The sequence below is a fragment of the Chelmon rostratus genome, chromosome 5, assembly GCF_017976325.1.
Source record: "Chelmon rostratus isolate fCheRos1 chromosome 5, fCheRos1.pri, whole genome shotgun sequence".
Taxonomy (NCBI): Eukaryota; Metazoa; Chordata; class Actinopteri; order Chaetodontiformes; family Chaetodontidae; genus Chelmon; species Chelmon rostratus.
Genome location: NC_055662.1, coordinates 6,432,127 through 6,451,351, shown reverse-complemented (window position 1 = coordinate 6,451,351; position 19,225 = coordinate 6,432,127). Strand labels below are relative to the sequence as shown.

The 19,225-nt window shown below is 42.9% G+C and overlaps 1 protein-coding gene across 1 annotated transcript in view; it reads left to right on the top strand.

Moving 5' to 3' along the window:
- The window catches only part of zmat4a (zinc finger, matrin-type 4a), a 132,145-nt gene that overhangs the window by 66,009 nt on the left and 46,911 nt on the right, over nucleotides 1-19,225 (top strand). The window contains exon 4 of the mRNA XM_041937757.1: nucleotides 12,064-12,220. Within this exon, the coding sequence (XP_041793691.1) occupies nucleotides 12,064-12,220 (157 nt within the window). The remainder of the gene's footprint in view (nucleotides 1-12,063; nucleotides 12,221-19,225) is intronic.

Sequence of the window (19,225 nt, the reverse complement as noted above, 5' to 3'; positions counted from 1 at the left end):
TACAGCTTCTTGCTTCTCCATGTAATACCATAATAAATTGAACACCTTTCTATTTTTTGACTGCTGATCAGACAAAAATTACGTTGGGTTTTGGGAACTTGCATTGATCATTTCTGATCATTTTTTACTCTTTGCTGCCAGACTTTTATTATAAAAAGAGAGAGAGATTGGTTGATGATGATTTATACATGCTGTTTTGCTTGCATCGCATCAGTTGGCTCAGTAGAATTTTTTCATGTGCGTGTTTCTGTTCGTGTCCAAGCACGACATGAAATATAGCCACCATTACATGAAGCAGTAGCTTCTAACTGAAATGCCTGTGCACTGTGTTGTTGTTCATTATTGGATCAAACACTGTCTATTAAGGACAGATCTCACATTTGATTGTTTCAGAAGATGTAAATATAGCCAGCCACAGCCTGAAAGTCACTTGAAAATGTTGGCAGACTAAATATGGAGCTTGTTTTTAAAATGTCATTTGCTTTTTATATAACTTGCTGGCATTGTTAAACTTTTTATTCCTGTTCAACAAAACAGTGAGACTGTCTGAAATTAACGTCAAGCTGTTCAGTCTGTTTTTCACAACTCCTCTGATCTGCTATGGGCTGTGGTGTGTGTGTGTGTGTGTGTGTGTGTGTGTGTGTGTGTGTGTGTGTACTGTACATACAGTACTACATAGGCTATTTTTGCAATCTATAACATACGCGCACACACATACAAGTTCTATGGTCAGGCACTAAACTCTGCCACAGAAGGACTATTCATTGAACCAACATTGAGGTATATTCTCTATATTTTTATATGCTTCCATTCATAGTTGCCAGACTCTTTTTTAAGGAAGTACTGGACAAAAGCCATCACATCATCAAGTAATATCTCCAAATGAGAAAGAATAACCAACTTCCCACTAACCAACCAGGTTAAATCAATACCAAAAAAGAGTTTGTAGTAAAAAAAAAAAAAAAAAACAAGATTAAATGGGTTTCACTAAACATACATACAGACAGTATCTGATCAGTACATCTAAAGCTAGTAGAATGAGGGAGGAAGTCATGGCATTCACCATAAAGCATATAAAGACACTCTAATAGAGCTGTCTGGCTCACTTCTCCTCCAAATGTCTTTTTACGTTTTCATTAAAACTTGTCAATTTAATGGGCAGAATGTGTCACTGGTTAACTCACTTTGCAACAGCTTTGATTTTAAAGTTGTGATTAATGTGCATGATTCTCAAAAATGATGCGCTTTGTATCATTGCACAGAACTGCTATCAGATCCTATAGGCGACTGTTGGCCGACACCATGAAAGGCACTTGCATGAATAGACAGAGGTGTAGCTCGCAGTTAAAACTCTGCTTTGTGCCGTCACCTCTTTCTATGATTTCCATGTGGGTGCCTGGGAGTTACCAAATGTAGCATAGCTCTTAAGAATCCACTGAGTTAATGCCCTCGCTTCCATTCAAATTACATTGAAGAAATAAACTTGAGTATTGAATAGGCAGTTTAACGTAAACCATGAGAGCTTCATGTCTGATAAAACCCCACCTTGCAAAGATGCACTTTTACACATTCACTCCCAGGAAGCAGCTCAGTATCTAACACAGGGACCATGTTTTCATTTGTCTCTGTATGTTGTCTGAAAGCTTTTTGCTGTAGAGACTCATTAAAGCTGCAGACAGTTTGCTTAGATGGTACCTTATATCCTTAGTACTGCCTTATCCCCAGGCTTCTGCCCAACTCAGTATGGAAATGGTATTCATCACATTACAACAACAAGAGGAGACTTCATTCCCCTACACTGCTGCATAAGTAGGAGCTAATGATGCCTACAGAACATGGTATTGATTGATTTTTGTGTTTTGCATGTTTCAGGGCAGGTTCGACTGCTTATGCAAGTCTGTTCATACATATTACATGAAATTAAATGTTTGCCAAAAGAATACATGAGCTTTTGGCAAAGAAGCTCTCCAGTCACCATGCTGTTATGCTATGGGTGCATTAGCAATGCTCAGTTCTCTTTCTGAGGTGTTACTGAGGCATTTGCAGCATTCATGAATTTCATCAATTGCAGCATGGACCATAATTAACTGGTGGTATACAAGAGCTCTAAGAAGCTGAGAGAAATGTTGGGGATTCAAATCCTCACAGCAGCTGAAAGGGGCAAAAAGTAGCTGTCCCCTATCTCTAAAATAGCTGTTAAGGTGCCCTTGAACACAGCATTTAAACCCAGAACTGCTCCCATAACGCTGCTTTGTTGCCAAAAGTTGTTGTACTCTGTGTTGGAACCCCTTTGATCCTTTTAAAGAAGGCTGCACAGAGGTTGCACAGCTGTGCTATAAGCTTAAAAAAAAAACATCAGCATGCTTACCTGCTCAGTTTTTTAAGAAAAAAATATTAGCAAAATATTAGACAGATTCAAATTTGGATTAGATCATGGTGCTGTATGGAAAGAATCATTGCACAAAAATTGCTACAATTCAAACTATTGGGAACATGAATGTTTGTACCAAATTTAATAGCGATCCATCGAGTAGATGAATACGTTTAGATATTTCACAGGATAAGTGCAACATTTTGACCTGCTGGTGGCAGTAATGGGAAAAGTCAGCGGATCCTCTGCATCCTCTGGGAGCCATGAATGTCCTCTCAAAATTTCATCAGACCTGGCTCAAAATGATTAAAATATTTTATTCTATGCACTATACCTACAGTGAACATCTCAAGGATTATACCTTAACACACCCCTTTTTAATCTTATGCTTAAACCTTCCCGTATGGCAGGACAATCACAGCACTTCCTCACCATAACCCCAGAGGCATCCATGATTTATGCATTATGTGTTATACTTTCTAATCAATGCACAATTTAGCACTTTTTGTCAAAGAGAAATAGTAAATGTTTATGTGTGCAGACAGTTGGTTGGCTGGTTCTTGTGTTTGCCTGTCAGTTTATTCAACTGCCAGTTTCCATTAAATCAGGCCTGCAGCGTTGCCACTGGATCCAGTGGAGAAACGGAGCGGTTGAACTGGAGATGGCACAGGTGTCCCGCACTGCTTTGACTGAACAAGAAGTGACTGCAGTCTTATGCTTCGTTGCTTTATCTCTCCTTGAGCGATATCCAACACGCTGCACACTTGGCACACACCCACTTATAGCAAATACACACATTTCTTATAGCATGTGTGCGTACTAAATCCTAGTATGGCTGAAAGCACCAGGGACAGAAAAGAATTCAAGTTCACTGTGGGATCACATGCAGAAACTGATGACATACAGTAACTTAAAGATAAGGTAACATGTGATTGGGTTTAACTGGTCATCGAGGTGGTATTACTGCAAAAACTACAAAAGAAACTAATGTTTTTACCTTCAAAATGCACTAATACCCACATTTTTAGAACAAAAATATAAATATCTTTCTCTAATATTTGAGTTTTGATATGGGAGAGTCAGGAAATGAATTGTTACATGCATGTGGATACAACAAAGGTGCACACCAAATCAAAAAATGGACCGTTAAAGAAACACAAGAATATTAATATAGTCTGGTCTACAGATGGCTGTACCATACACAGAGTGCATCTATTACTCACACATGCCCATAATGTATGTGCAGAATGAGCCTCAGCTAAACAGCAGATGGAGGTACCACATGTACTGTACAAAACATACTGCACCTTCTGTCTCATGTAGCTGTGTTTCTAAGCTTTTGAATGTCGTGCCAGGTTGCTCCATATAGTGTAAAAAACAGATATGCACAGCTAGTATGAACAACAGCAGGGAAAAAGGAGGACTAGGTTTGAATCTTGCACGACAGTAAGAGCTGTATAGCTGCTATTTGTTCTATAGATGAAGAGTAATTGGGTATATAGTCTATAATTGGATGGCAGGGACAAGCGTTACGATTGTTGAGCCAAATATGAATACAATTCGGGTGTGAAGACTGCTTGGAACAAGTTAGACCAAGCTGGTGCTTTTGATGCAGCGTTTTTACCCACTTTTGCCCGGAAACAATACTTTAAATCTCATCTGTATTGTGTGACATTTCAAAAAAGAGCTGTTAAATATCACTTTAAGGCTTTGCTCTGGCAGATAAATGCACACAGACTCTATTGTACACAAAGCTGAATAAACATAAAGGCACCTCAGAGTGTTAGATATTATATCAAATGTTTCCAGAGAGCCGAAGTGTCAATCTTCCGCTCTTTGAAAAATGAACTGAGGAGAGGATGGTGCCTCTTTGCCTCCCTAACTGCATTTTGCAGCTCCCTTCAGTGTGGAACCTTGACTCCACGTTTCCATCTCCTCTCCAAATGTGCAAATGTCCTCTGATCTTCTTTGAAAAGGGGATGGATGAGAACTGCTGCTCTGTGAGGGAGGTGGGCCATTATTCTCAGTGAAGGGCATCCAAAGTCCAGCAGAATGAAGGCAGGAGCCCAGAGGTACAGTACAGATCTGAGGGTAGTGAACCAATTGAAAAAAGGAGCCTCCAAAAAGCATCTGAACAATGTCTGTAGAAAGAAAGCCATTCCAGCCAGCCATGGGAAGGTACGAGAGGGAAACTGCATATGATCCCCACGCCACACGGGACTGTATGTCTCATTTCCCCTGTGTAAAGTCTGAATAATCAATTCAGAACATTCCACATTCATTGGCTTTCACAGTGGACCTTTTCAAGAGAGTGGGAGGATATGAAGGGCGAAAGAAGCAGGCTTGGGACCAGGTGTGCAGAGAATTCAAATCTCGATTTAGCTCAAAAAATGGGTCAGAAAAAGCAATTTAATGGCAGATTCTTCTAAAAATTGCATTTCAAATTCTACCAGCTTCTACTCACCAGCCACACGAGATGCATTGCTCGGTTGTGCAGCCCACTCGCAGCAAGAGGAAACCATTTGAAAGGTGCATGGACTGCACTGAGCACGTCCAGCAGGCCGGGTGGTCTGCGATGTTTTCCACTGAAGGATTCCAAAAGAACAAGATGGGAAACGATCTGATGACGGTGGCTTCAGCTTTCCTTGTGTTGCTCAATACAAAGGTTTGGTCCTGAATTTATGGGGTTCGATCACCGTGATTTAGAGGATAGTGCACTCTTCTCTTGCAGCCCCGGTGTGGGATTTATTCTGCTAACATGGCTGGAATTTGATGTAAAAATCATGCAGCGCGCTGCTTGAAAGAGTCGCTCAGCCGTTTTTGAAGTGTGAATTTATTTAGGGAGCTGTCTGGACCTCATCATCAAGGTGAGGAGTGACTCCAACAATGGAAAACTAATTTGGGTGAAAGTGTCAGCTTCGTACGGTTCAGTCAGAGTGCTGAGCGTGCAGTCATCACAGCTGTACGTTCTGCTGAGCTGGTGTAACTGATCAGAATATCCTCCGAGTCCTCAGCTGGGTCATCCACAGTGTGAACCTCCTGTTCACAATTATGTTACACAGTGAAAAGCTTAGATAAGGATGAGCAGGAAATTGTTTAACCTTGTGAGGAGACAAAGAGAAGGCGGCAGATGTTGGATTAAGACAAATCTGTCAATCAAAGGCCTCATGGGAGAACATTTTTGTTTTCTTATCCCGAATCTCTCTTTTCGTCTTTGAGGTGTGCTCCTACGAGCATTCCGTCAGATTCAGCAAACCCTTTGAATCGCTTGTGTTAATGTGATGAATATGACCTGTTCGTGAGTTAGGCCTGCTCACACCAGCATGCAAAACAGCAAAATGCTGCAAAATCAGTTCATTTTGATTCATCCATTTTACGAGGCAACGTTCAAATCTTTTGTGCCAAGTTCCATTTTAGCCAATCGTAGCAGTTGAATTTGCGGTGTTGACCATTAGCAAACGCCCTTTGGGGGATCAGTGTAGCTTATTAGCTGTGTTGCTCCATCTACTTTGAAATGGATGTTCACTGTGCTCACGCGCCCGCAAAAGCCTCCGCGGGAGACAGCTTTTATGGACTGAACTGATTAATGCTCTTTGAATAAAAAGAGTCATTCTGGAGGTTAGTGCTGCTCAGAATAATGTATTCACGGTTTTACAGCCACTCCTTTTCCAGTGAATGTGTATGGGAAAAAATCGTTTTTCAGCCTGTGTGTGTCATTTGATGAACGTGGGAATTGCAATACCCGGTACAGCCACTGTGCCAACGTCGCTTCAGTGCCCGGCTCTGTCCCAGAGGGCTCGAGTGTACATGTCATGGACACCACTTTTCTGTGCCATTGTGGAAATTTTGAGGGTGTTTATTGTGGCAGTAGTGCACAATATCGTAAAGAGGGACTGAGTTTTAACACAGTCCAAGCCTTAAGTGAGCATAATCAGAATGAAAAATCTAAGAAATTAGAAAATAATTATGAATTATACTGTCAAAACTGTGTCAGCAAAGGAAAACTACAGTCTATGAAAGCAGCTGTGTTATTTTTGTAGCTTCAGCCATTGGTTCTGAATTCACCAATAACTGTGACCTTCCACACTTGCCGTAGTTGTGCACACTCATGGTTTTCAGATTTACCTCCACATTCAGAGTAGAATTTGTAAAGCCACTTTTACTATCTATCACTGTTGCCTTGTGACACACTTTCTAGGCGAGTCAGGGCCCGCTACCGCCCGCTGTTTAATGTGAAGGTCACTTAATGTTTGTGTGGCTGAAGCAGCAGAAGCAGCAGCAGCAGCAGCGCCACTTTGTCAGACCTGTTTAGTGCTCCCCTGTATGCTCCGCTTGGCAGCAATAGACTGCATTGTCCACAGCCATATTGAGAGCAAGTCATTTTATCCCTTTTCACAGGGATACCCTTGCGCTTGCCAGCTGTCCTATTTCTCCTGTGTGTGCCTCAGGGGACGTGCACGAGTGGTGAGTGTTCCCTGACCTCCAGATTTATCCCAGTGCTAAGCCAAGCCAGGATCGGGCCAATCTAGTCCAGGCTAGCCGCCGCCCCGCGCTATTACCTCAAGAAGCAGTGCAGCTTGAGCTCGAGAGAGAAAATGTTGCATCCGAGATGTTGCCTTTTCAAGCGCGAGCGTGTTGACACTGTGGCATTTCTGATGCAGCGACCAAAGCAAACAACAACAGTCCGGTGCAATGAGACATCACACAGCCCGTCCACATTACGCCACAAACACAGACAGGCAAGGACACACTGCTTCACTTAAACCAAGATGAAAATGTGCAGCACAGTGCTGACACCAAAGAGAATTTACTGCTTGCAAATCAAAAAGATTATTTTATTATGCCTCACATGAATGGGAATGATGCAGACCCCTCCTCTCTCTCTCTCTCCCTCTGTCTCCCTGCCTTCATCAGTTACATATTCAGAGAAGTGCAGCGCAGCAGTATATTCTGCCAATGCAGAACTCCAATTATTCCTCACTGTTGGGTTGAGACCACGCACCAAAAATGAACCCCACTATACATGACGGTTGGATGTGTTGTGTTTCAGATGACTCATGGAGGTTTAGGGAACCAAAAAGGGAGAAACAGAGATATTTCAAACTGTGCTGCTGAGCTTATCACAAAGTCTTAGGTAATCGTTGCACATTAGACTTATTACTCTGCTGCACATGCTGTGACCACCCTTGATTCGAAATATAGTACGCTGAAGAGTTTCTAAACTGCGGCTGTCAATCTGGCAACATGCACCTACCTACTGCTTCATTAATCACATTTCCCTGCAATTAGCTCTCCGTTTATGCAGTTTTAATTAACCATGAAATTATGGATCCTTCCTACTTGGGGGTGGCATCTCATCTCCTGGTGTATTTTGGTCTCTTCCTGAATATATATTTGCTCATTATGACTATGAAATCCTGCAATCTAGTGGCTGTTCTGCTGCTACCTTGGTAGCTGAAGGAAGTGTGTGTGTGTGTGTGTGTGTGTGTGTGTGTGTGTGTGTGTACATGTATGTGCTAAGAGTTACTGAAGGACAAGGCCAAGGACAGAAGGAGGGGCTGTGTGTGTGTGTGTGCGTGTGTGCGTGCGTGCATCCGTGCATGTGTGTGTGTGTGTGTGTGTGTGTGTGTGTGTGTGTGTGCGTGTGTGTCAGAATGACTCAGTGTGCAGCAGTCTCGGTTATCACTGTGGGAGGAAAAGCTGTGTCTTTGTCTCCTCTTCATCCACGCACACACACACACGCACACAGCAGTGATCTACACTTGATTACAGTTTTCTACAAATAGCATTTCAGTAAAGGGTCCAATTTGAAACTGGGGCCCGGGAACCCCACTTGTGAAACACATCCGTGCCCACACTGGCTTTGTTTACGAACAACATATTCCTCAAATGCGACCATATGTTTTGACGTGGCTTGATATGCTTTTACAAACATTTCAGTAAAATCGGACAGACATGTATTTTGAGCTTTTTGTGTTCACGTCCAGGGCCTGTATTTAAAACAGTCCCACCTACCAGCTTTGGCCCTACTTTTAGGTTTAGGAGTAAAAGCATTTTATCCACCTCCAACTGAGGAACATCCCAGCTACTATTAAGGAGAGCTCCAGAGCCGTGAGAGTCAGTGAGAAGAGAGATGTTTTAGATGACACTTTGCTTACAAAAAGATCATTCTGACACAAAAACATTACATTTTTGGCCTTGTGATGCCGAGTTGATCATGCGCTGTCTCTGCAGAAACCTGTGTTTTCAAAACCTTCTACTTTTTATTTTTGCAACGGGAAAAATGCAGCCGTGCAACAGTTATTGAGTCTGAACCGACAGCTTCAGAATCCTTAAATCAAGCTTTGATCACCCTCACAGCACCTCATAAAGATACTGCTCACGACCAGGGTCCTCAATGAGGGAGGACTACAGTCACATTCCCCCGGCTGGATGTGATCTGAATAACAGACGACAGCTTAACTTCATTACAACAGGTAAATTATTATCTAAGATCTTAAAGTCGAAATATTGCTAAAACGATTGTAACAAAAAGTGCGCTGGAAACAGACTAGTCGCTTTAACAGTTCTCCACACACAACTATGTACTGTTGGTGCTGTCAGGCAGTCATTCGTGGCAGCTTCTTCTCAATCATCTACGTATGTTACGCAAGTTGTGACAAATGGCAAGCTATGATTGGTTGGCTTTACCGTCATATCTGCCACTGCCGTCATATCTTGGCCCCCCGACTGTTTGATTGCCTGGCCTGACACAGTGGCCATCTCAAGAGGCCAAGCATGGTGTGGTCTGATCCCAGCACAGTAACAGGTGTGTTTGTAATTTTAATGTCAGAGATCATTGGAATCACAGATCTCCTCAGACCAGCTATATAGCTCTTGGTTTTTTCGTGGACGATACACAACGATGTTCGGATCCTCGTGGGAGAGCCAAACAGTTCTCTTCCATCATGAAAAAGCGGAGCACTGTGACGTGGGGGTCAACACATTTAAAAGGTGGGCAAGAGGTGACTTCACCCACCTGTTTAAGCTGCTTCAAATCCAATCCTGTGTGCAGCTTTCATCATTAAACCATTAATTAGCTTAACTGCCAGCCTCATTAGTGTACGTGTTACATGAAAAATATTGCGATTACGGACACATGTTGGCTGATCGAGCTGAATGTTCACGTGGGGGACTGGTGAAAAGCCACATGACCCCTTCACTGGGATTACTGGGTGCTTAATGACATGAAAAATAGCTGGTCTGATGAAGAATCTGTGTTAATGTAGTTGCAGACTTTTACAGAAGAGAGCTGTTTGTGAATTCTATGCGACTGTATGCAAATACTTCGCAAGTAACAAACATTTTGCACCACTGGAATATAGTTAAGAGTCATGTCACATCCTGTCAGGACTTGTAGCTCAGTCAATCTATGAAGCTTTGATCCAGTGCATTAAAGCATAAAGAACGCTGTTGGGTCGTTCCAATTTCATAACTGCAACAAATCATTAAGAACGTTGCACTTCAGTAATTTCATGCATTTCTCCATCCTGGTCACATCGTAGGAGCGAGGCTGGTCAGTGGCATGGCCATCTCTGCATACAGTACGCCTGCCAGAGCAGAGGCCTTGTCAATGTTTCACAGTTTAATGTAGAAAGTTGTAGGATTAGATAGTTTCGCCAAAATCAAGGGAAAATGACTAAATAAACACGATCTGAGCAAGTCAACAGTGCTTGGCAGGCGACATGCTCCGCTTCTGAAACGTGACCGTTGGGAATTGGAGACATGCTGAGGACAGAGCACAGAGATCATCGCCCGGTGGAAATCAAGGGTGAAAGAGTGCGTTCATGAAGCGTGCTCCTGTTTTGAACTGAACTGAATTTAACGTATCAGTTTGCAACTTATGAACGTGAACATAAGCGTCATTAACTCCCAACGTAAAAAGTCACACATTTCTGGGCAAATTGTGCAGATCTGAAACGACACATCGAGCTGAAGCATCTGACCTGGGTCTTGGCAAATATGGTGACAAGAAAGCATCAACAAAGGGTGAGACCACGAGCCAACAGCCAAGTCGAACTCGCAGCATTCTGAAAGGACCGGTTACCCTCAAACAGACAGACCTGAAGCTTACTAGACTACATTATCTGCAGCCTTTGCAGAGCATTTAAAAAGGAAATGGAACAAAATAAATGTGAACTAGTTCATTTTTTAGAACAGTGAACTTCATGCAAAATTCAGAGGTGTTTTCTATATATGCTACGGTCTGATGAAAGGTGCAATTATTGACAAATGAGAAGTATTTTTTCCTCCTGCGTTAGATGAATGATGAATCGTCCGTTTGTGCCTTCCTCTAGACAGAAAAGAAAATGTTCTCTCTATGACTAATGCAGTGAAAACAAGTGTCCCTCTGCCGGCTAATTGAAAGTGATTGAGTGGGGCTGAGCGTAATTGAGTTGCGCTGAAATAACCTATTGGTTTGTTTGATCCGAGTAAAAAGCAAATGCTGTTTAAAGAGCTCTAAAACAAAGTCAGTGTAAACTAGCAGCTGTTGTGCTCTCTGGCTCACATCCCGCATCCTTAATGACAGCCAGCGACGTTAAAGAAGGCTTAAATCAAACGTTCGCATTCGCAGTTCGTTTGGCTGCTGTCCAAATCACTTTTGACAGCAAAGATTGATACATGAGTTAACACTGAATTAGACCACTGTTAGTTAACAAATTAGTTGATTACATTAGAATACAATGTCAGTGACCGTAAGCATGGCTACAAAATCATGAAACTACTCCAGCATGTTGTCCTATTTTGCAGTTTAACTTTTTTGTACATATTCTTGGAACACCATCTGCGAGCCTGCGGCTAAGTGTAAGCAGAGGTCGCAGAGGCTTGCACGGGGCCTGATGTGCACACCTCCAACATGTTATGTGGATCTGCATGTATCAAGCAAAGTGATTGGCGTGCCGTGAAGCAGGTTTGAAATGGAAACAAATAGCATGTACGTGTGCCACACATAGTGCCACATTAACAGAAAAATGGCACAAAGTCAACTGTCAGTGTTAGAAGCATGTATATCATGAAGGTGAATGGGCTCATTATCTCAGTTTGTCTCAAGCTGAGACAATTCAAGTGAAAAGACACACACACACACACTCCTCCACGCTCAGGCCTGCTGTTTGCTGACTCTATCTGATAGAGTGCGGCGGGCGGAGGAGCAGACATCTGAGCGAGGTCGCGGAGTTCACTTGCCTCTCCTCTTCCTCCACTCTGAATAGCAGCCCTTCTGTGACCCGGCCTGCCTGGCGGGGCATTGTTTTCCCCTCTTCCCTCTCACTTCTCGTTAAAAACAGCAGCATCCATCTCTCTTGCTGCATGCATGCCGGGCTGCTCTGCGTCCTCCACATTCTCTGAGGGTAATGGGTTTCGGTGCAGCTCGCACAGATGGAGGCTCAGAGAGCGGTCCGCCATTGGCTGCGTCGGCCCCGCCATCACCCCTTCTAACGCAAAGTCGACTCCATTTGCATCCCGCCAGGATGGAAGCACTTTAGGGGAGGAGTGTTGTGCCCCTTCCCTCATCTGAAGCAGAAGTAGTGATGTGTTCAATGTACAGCTGTCCCTGAACTGCATCCTAAGCTTTCTTCAATCATGTTTTAAAAGACAAATATTCAAGATTCTTTCATGTGCCATTGATACAATGTTGCTGTGTGTTTCTTTAGGGCAGCGACGAAGGCGACGTGGACAAGAATAAATGCTGCACACTGTGTAACATGTCCTTCACCTCAGCGGTGGTGGCACAGTCACACTACCAGGGTAAAATCCACGCCAAGAGGCTAAAACTGCTACTGGGGGAGCAGCCTGCCATCACAACCAAAGGTATAGACCCTGTTAAAAACACACTGTGGGTGTAAATGATGGAGGAGCTAAATGTGTCCGGAGGAGATTTCTTACTGAAAAGAAGTGAGACACATGATGCCATATGTGTTGATAATGCTTGATGGTGTTGTTATGTACGTGTGAAGTGGAGTAGAACCTCGTAGCTGATTTGAAGTAACTATGTAGCTCTTCAGTTCAGACTCAGTGTGTGTTCTCCCCATATCTCTCCATTTGTTGTTCCTGAGTTGGACTGCTAAAAAATAGCATTGCCAGTGTCTGATATTGTCTAGTATATTATATATAATTGTGAGAATGCATTGTCTTGATTCGGCGCTCTGAAACACCACATGCACACAGAGGCGCTGTAAGGGTCACAATGTGCCGCAGGAGCCCGAAGGCCAAATCCATACAACAGCATGGCCGCGGGCTGGACCCTTCTACTCCAGTTGTTTGTGTAACCAAGCATCCTCTGTGCACTTGTTTTGAGTCATCTCTCCGCCAACAGCGCTAAGTTTTAGCACGAGTAGTGTGCTTATTAAATCACACCCTCATTCTGTCTCATCGTTAGTTTTATCAAAGCTATGCTAGCACAGGGAAGCAATTTTACAACAGTTTTTTTTATAGTTTCCACCGTGGGGAGTATGATTATTGGCTGTCTTACAGAGTCACATTGGATGAGAGGATTGATACCACTCTCATGTCTGTGTGGTAAATAGGCAGATGCACCTTTAAAGCTCACTAATTAACATCTACACAGAACCTGAGTAATTCATGGAAGTAATAATGTAATTTGTGTACTATGGGAAGCTTATTCATTCAAATAGCCACATATAATGTACTCCATTACACTACAAGCAGTGTCCTGCAGTTCTAATCCCATCCCGACACAATGCAGTGGTGTTGACATCGAATCATAAGTTACCTGGTCTCTTTTGGTAAAACTCGCCCTGTTTTGAGGGGAAAAAGAACAAACAAAGCATGACGTGCTGGGATTTTCCATGAGATGGTAGCGCTCGGTCACCTCGGGCTGACACCGTCACATCACTTCCATTAAGATTATCATTTGATATGGTCAGCTGCCAATTTGCTGCTTCTGTCTCCAATCCGCTTTCCCTCTCCGCCCTCCACCTTTACTCCTGAGCTCACATTGAGCGCCACCCCTTCTCCCCCTGCTCTCTCCAGCAAACTCAACAAAGTGAAAACAGAGGTCGAATGATGCAAACTCAGCTCCGTCAATGCTGGATTGTAGCTTTTAGCGGGAAATCGCAACAATTTTGTAAATGTCATGTGCTGTGCTACTGCACACTCCCTGAGTCAACACTGCTCATTCCTAACACCCCCCAGGATAAATCTGAGGTATCACAAGATGTTTACCAACAGAGAGAGAGAAAAAAAAAACATGTTTGCCATACAAATTATGTTTATTCCCTTCTAAAATGCAGCACAGTTTTCCCTCTCTAGGCCTTTAGAAACAATGAGCAGCATCGGCTGCTTGAAACTCAGCCATAAGCAATCAAGCAACCAAATTTTAATATCTCAGCAATTTTTTCCATGGATTGGCATTGGAGTTTGGTACAGGCATTCAAGGTGCCCAGAGGATGAATCCTAAGGACTGTGGTGATCTTCTGACTTTTCCTCTAGTGCCACCAGCTGGTCAAGTTTTCACACATCCTGTGTGGATTGGCACAAAAGTTTGTCCAGATATTTATGGTTCCAACAAGATGTGTAGGATAAATTGTATAAATTGGCTTTTCATCAGTATCGCAGTACAGTGGTTTCTGATCTAATACATGTAAAGCTAATCACAATCCCATCAGCCTCAGCAAATGTTAGCATGCTAAGTTCATAAAAAGATGCATTATTCCTGCTAAACTATAGCATGTTAGAATGCTGATGTTGTCATTTACCCCAAAGCACCACTGTGTCTAAGTACAGCGTCGCTGAGCTGCCAGCGTGGCTGCAGACTTGTGTTCATGTTCATGAAAATGTTGCACATCGTGTTTTTTGGGGCCAATTACAACCTACTAACAGCAGCCCAACAAGCTGAAGCGGTCGGCTGGTTTTTCCCCAGCCCGCCTGCGTCTCTGCGTGCGTTATTTAGAGTTAATCACCAACTGCTCTTTACCTTGGGGTGATTGAAGTCTGCGGCAGCTGTAATCTGCTGACAGCTGCTCACCTTGAATCCACTTACAAATTGGCAGTTGTGTGAATATAATGAGCGGAGATCACGGGGGAAACAGCGAGTGAGAAATATAGCAAACATTATATTTTCAGATTGTTCTAGAGCCCAGCACCTGAGTCCACAGCGAGCAGCGTGGATGTGAACAGATCAGCCTTGAGCTTTGTTTGTTTACCCCGGCTCGTTGGCTCCAGTTGGCCGAGTCATTTATATGCACTTCACAGCTTTGTGTTTTACTTTGTGCACTCAGATATCCCTCGCCACTACTTTTCTTCTAATTTGTTGGAAGTTTTCTGTTGACTGATAAGGCGGTGCATTTTTATAGTGGCATTATCTGAAGTCTCCCATTGTTGAACCACCCTGAATTTATCCTGCATTAGCACTGCCTCAGCCACCGCAGCCTATTCCCCCTTAAAAGTGCGAGGATTGAATCAGTAGATTGGCGCACAAAGCTCTCGTCTTTGAGCTAATGTTTGTCCGACAAATCCTTGAAATCTCTGGCTGAAAAACAGAATAGAATAATTCCTTTCTCTGCAGCAGCGCCAGAATAGCAGAGCCAACACTTTTTTGCACTGTTGCAGCCAAAAAGAAAATTAATTTAGCTTCTGCTGTGCACCTGACGTGAAAGAAATGACAGTAAGGGCTTCAGTTTGCGTCCGAATTAGTAGGGAAACCTCCAGCAGCTCCGTACTCTAGGACACCACTACTGTCGGCTGCGCAATCGTCACGACCAACTGTTCACCAAGATGCTGCACCATCCTGCTGCTGCTCCTGACTGTGCTGCATTTACAGCCCAGCATCCACCTGTGGGCTCGGTTCTTCTTTATTCCCGGGGTGTGTATCGATCTCACTCGGCTCTTGCTTTGGCTGGTTGAAATATTTATGCTCTCAGGGAGAGATCGAAAGAGAGCCTGACTGAACTGAAGTTTTTATTAATTCTCAATACAGTGTTCCCTTACAATTAATGGCTGAGCTACTGAAGGGCAAACCCAAACCCAATGTGCATATAATATGCACAATGTTTTGCTTCTTTCTTGTGTGTATTAAAGTTTTTTCCCATGTTTCTCTCTTAAGAGGTGAGGATAGAGGTATATCTTTTATTTAGAATTGTATTTTCTGAGGAAAGTTCAGGGCTCTGTATTATTGAATCTGTGATGAATTGTTATGTTGGGCATTGGTCAACTCTGAAGCTTTACAAAGAATCTGTGCGGTTACAGGAAAACTGTGACAGGTATGAAAAAGATGAACTAACAATGATTTGAAGTTTCTGGTTGACCATATGAATGAGTGCAAAGAGGTTTAAGAGGATCTGAAACTTTTCATAACTCAAATAAATCAAATATATAAAGGAATCTTTTAAGAAGCTCACTCACCAGATCCAGCAGACAGTGATTTAGAAGCAGCCAAATGGACAAATGTTTTCCTCCAAGCTGATGGTTTTGTTTGTATATCTAGTAATTTATCAATAGTGAGAGATACTTTGGCTTTAGCTTTAGACAACTTTCACTCTGTTTGATTGCATCTATACTTTGCTTTCTAGCAATCAGATTGGAGTCTGATGGTGCAGAGCCTAGACAGCGCCCTTTTGCCATTTGCTCCCTTTGCCACATGTCAGTGACAGACACGGCCATTAAGCATGCCATCTGTGGCCAATGGTTCAGAACAGAGGCAGCTCCATCCCAGCCCAAAGAGGGGGAGACACAGCCATCAATCGCACTGACAGCCGGCGCGCTGCTGAGGAGCCTCCTCCTGCATAATGTGTGACAGACACAGTGGGGAAAAACAGGCTTTAGACTTCAGAAACTTTAGATTTTCATGACTAAGAATTTCAAAGAGTGCAGTTCTTCAGTGCTCGTTATTTAAAAGCATCATGGGACACTGAAACTCTCCATTAATATTCATTGACAGGAATTAGTTATTGACCAATATGTTGTTTCCAGGCCTGATTCTGACACCGATTGCTAGTAATCAAGGCAACCAAAAACAGATATGTGGAACCGATGTACAATTAAAATCTTAGTGTTCAAATGTTCAGCATTTACTCAAGTGCTGAACTTTGCAGATTCACAACTTTAATACAAAATATAAACCAACTAATGAATTATGATGCAGGCTATTATTATAAATTAAGCCACCAAGCATTATGTAACCTAATCAAAATGAGCCTCACCTTTAACAGCTGCAAGATTAAAGTGATGAACACATTAATGTGTCAATAATTATAAACCTGTAATATAATATATATGATTCTAAAATGGGCCATTCTGCACTTTTTCTGTTGCTACTTTCAGTATATCTATGAATTCTATGAAAAATGTGCAGGGAGCTCCCAGCAGTGTTTCTCGAAAAGCTAAATGAAAATTTTAACGGATAAACAAAAAATAAACTTCTCAAAGTTTCAGAAATGAAGTCAAAATAGAGGAAAGTAATGTAAATTTGTGGTGAAGTACTTGAGTCCTTCTCTTGAACCCCCCTCAGTCCCATTCCAGCAGCTGCAGGTTGCTCTGCAGCTCCAGTGAAACAACTTCTGTTCTTCTCATAAATTGCAGAGACTTCAGTGGAGGCGCGCTCTCTCTGATCAGATGAGGGTGTATCACTGTATATCTCTGTGACAAAGTGCATCATTCAGGGCCTGTGGCAGAAGATTTAAAAGCCGCCGCTTTCGCCTCCATTGAGTGGCGTCCCGTAGGCTGCGACTTCGGGCGTTTTCAGAGGCAGAAGCGGGAGACTGGCCGTGCTTGTCGTCATATAAATAGATCGCAAGATTGTGATGTTTATCGCAACTTCAGCAGTTTGTGCTGCCTTCGCTCTGACACACGGCTCCACTCGCTCACCTGAGCAGCTCCAGGCTGTTTGCCCATCTGTGGCACAGTTGCCTCGTCTTGATAGGCTATTACTCAGGACGTGTAACCAATCAGACACTGAGCGAGTGGTGACTACAGACATTACTGCATTACAGCCAATTTTTAATTTCATTTGTTTTATTAGATTGACCTAAAAAATTAATAATGTTGCATCCAATAATCAGCCAGACCGATAATCTGCTGACACCTAATACGATACAAATTTTTGTCTGTCTCACTGCTAATGCAGACAATAGTAGAGTCTGTCAATTGAAGGTTGCATCTATAGCACTTGCCCAAACGGCCCATATTCCAGTTGTAATAAAGAAGCTGCTTGCTTTGGAATGAGCTTGTTTTCTCCTCGGAAACTGCCGTTGAGAGCACCTCCATTGTTCAGGCACCCAGATCTGTCACAAATAGAAAATGTCAGGAAGATAAATCCGGGGCGCCGGCAGGCCCGGGCTATTGATTTCTGCATAAGTAACGTCAGCGGACTGGCCGAGTTCCTCCGCTGATCCGCCTGCCTCTGGGGACGCGCTGCTGTTCCAGCCTGCCGCCAGCCGGTACACAGTTTACAGCGCTTGTTTCTCCCTCATTCACCACAAACACCAGATCTCCTTGCAGGTGCCGCTGGTACGAAACACTGATGAGAATACACAGCATTTCTGTTGTCGTGGGAGAGCCTCATAAACTGCTTTTTCCCCCTCTTTGAACAGACGGTGTTCATCATCCTTTTGGGTCCACCCGAGCTCCATTCAAAACCCATGATGAACATTTCAAAAAAAGCACCGTCATCAACATGAATTCCCAGTGTTGAAAAGCCCTGCGTAAGCTGTTGTCCTGAATTTCAAATTAACTTCCTGAACATGCGAGAATTTCCTCCGGTAGTTGACACAAATGTTTATTGTAGCCTCCATACGCTAACAAATAACCCCTCTGTGCCCTTTAACTCGGGCACAGTATGGTAGCGTGAATATTTTCAGTGACCCATATAGCACAAGCTCATCTGCATGCATTTGTAGCTGAAAATCAACTGACAGTGTTGCAATGTGCTGCAATTCCTATTCAGATTCTATTTTAGAGCACAGGCAGGCCGAATGAATGTTAATATGTCATTAGTATTTTTATATAATCAGCCACGTGTATTTGCATATCCTCACATGGTCTCTCAAAGCATTATTTCCACATTCTGGCCTCTTTCCAATTGTCTGGGCCGTGAGCGCAGTAGCTGCCATGAATGTCACTTCCTTTAACATCTGCAGCTTAATGTGGAGATATATTCTTCCTGCACTGTTTAACTGGGACGTGATTTGGAGAAATCTGCAGTTAAAATGCTCGTGTGGTCACGTGACCGTGACTCTCTTCCTTAAAATTTAAATGAGACTATTATCTGATGACTCTAAATGTCTCCATGTGTTAACACTTAAATAACAATTAAAGTGTATGAATCATAACAGTAACGTTTAAAGAGCCACAGTATTTTTAAATTGCCCACTCCTGGTTCCATGCTGTTCAAACCATCTAATGGGCTGCCTCGCTATTATTTTCATACATTTACATTGTAGGGATTTTGCTGACATTGTGGTGCAGTGCAGCAGCTCAATTCTGAGATCGTCAAGTTGGAGCAGCCATGAGTGGATGAAAATGAGAAGAACGTTGTGCTTTTACACAACTGTAATTCTTAGAGTAATTAGAGGGATAATGGTGCTAGGAACAGCAACAGAATAAAATCTGTGGTAGAAGGAAGCTTTGACTGGCATACAGATGAGCAAATAATGAGGTAGGTTTTATTAATGTGTTTCTTATACGTCAGCATTTTAACATGAATGTATTATGAAAATGCCTTTGAGCTGCACCAGCAGCATGGCATTAGGGAAGGCAATGCCAGTCAGTCGGTCCACTGGTCCAGACAGATGTCTCGACAAATATGTGGTGCAAAAATTCGTGTCCTGCACAGGATAAACTGTTATAACTTTAATCATA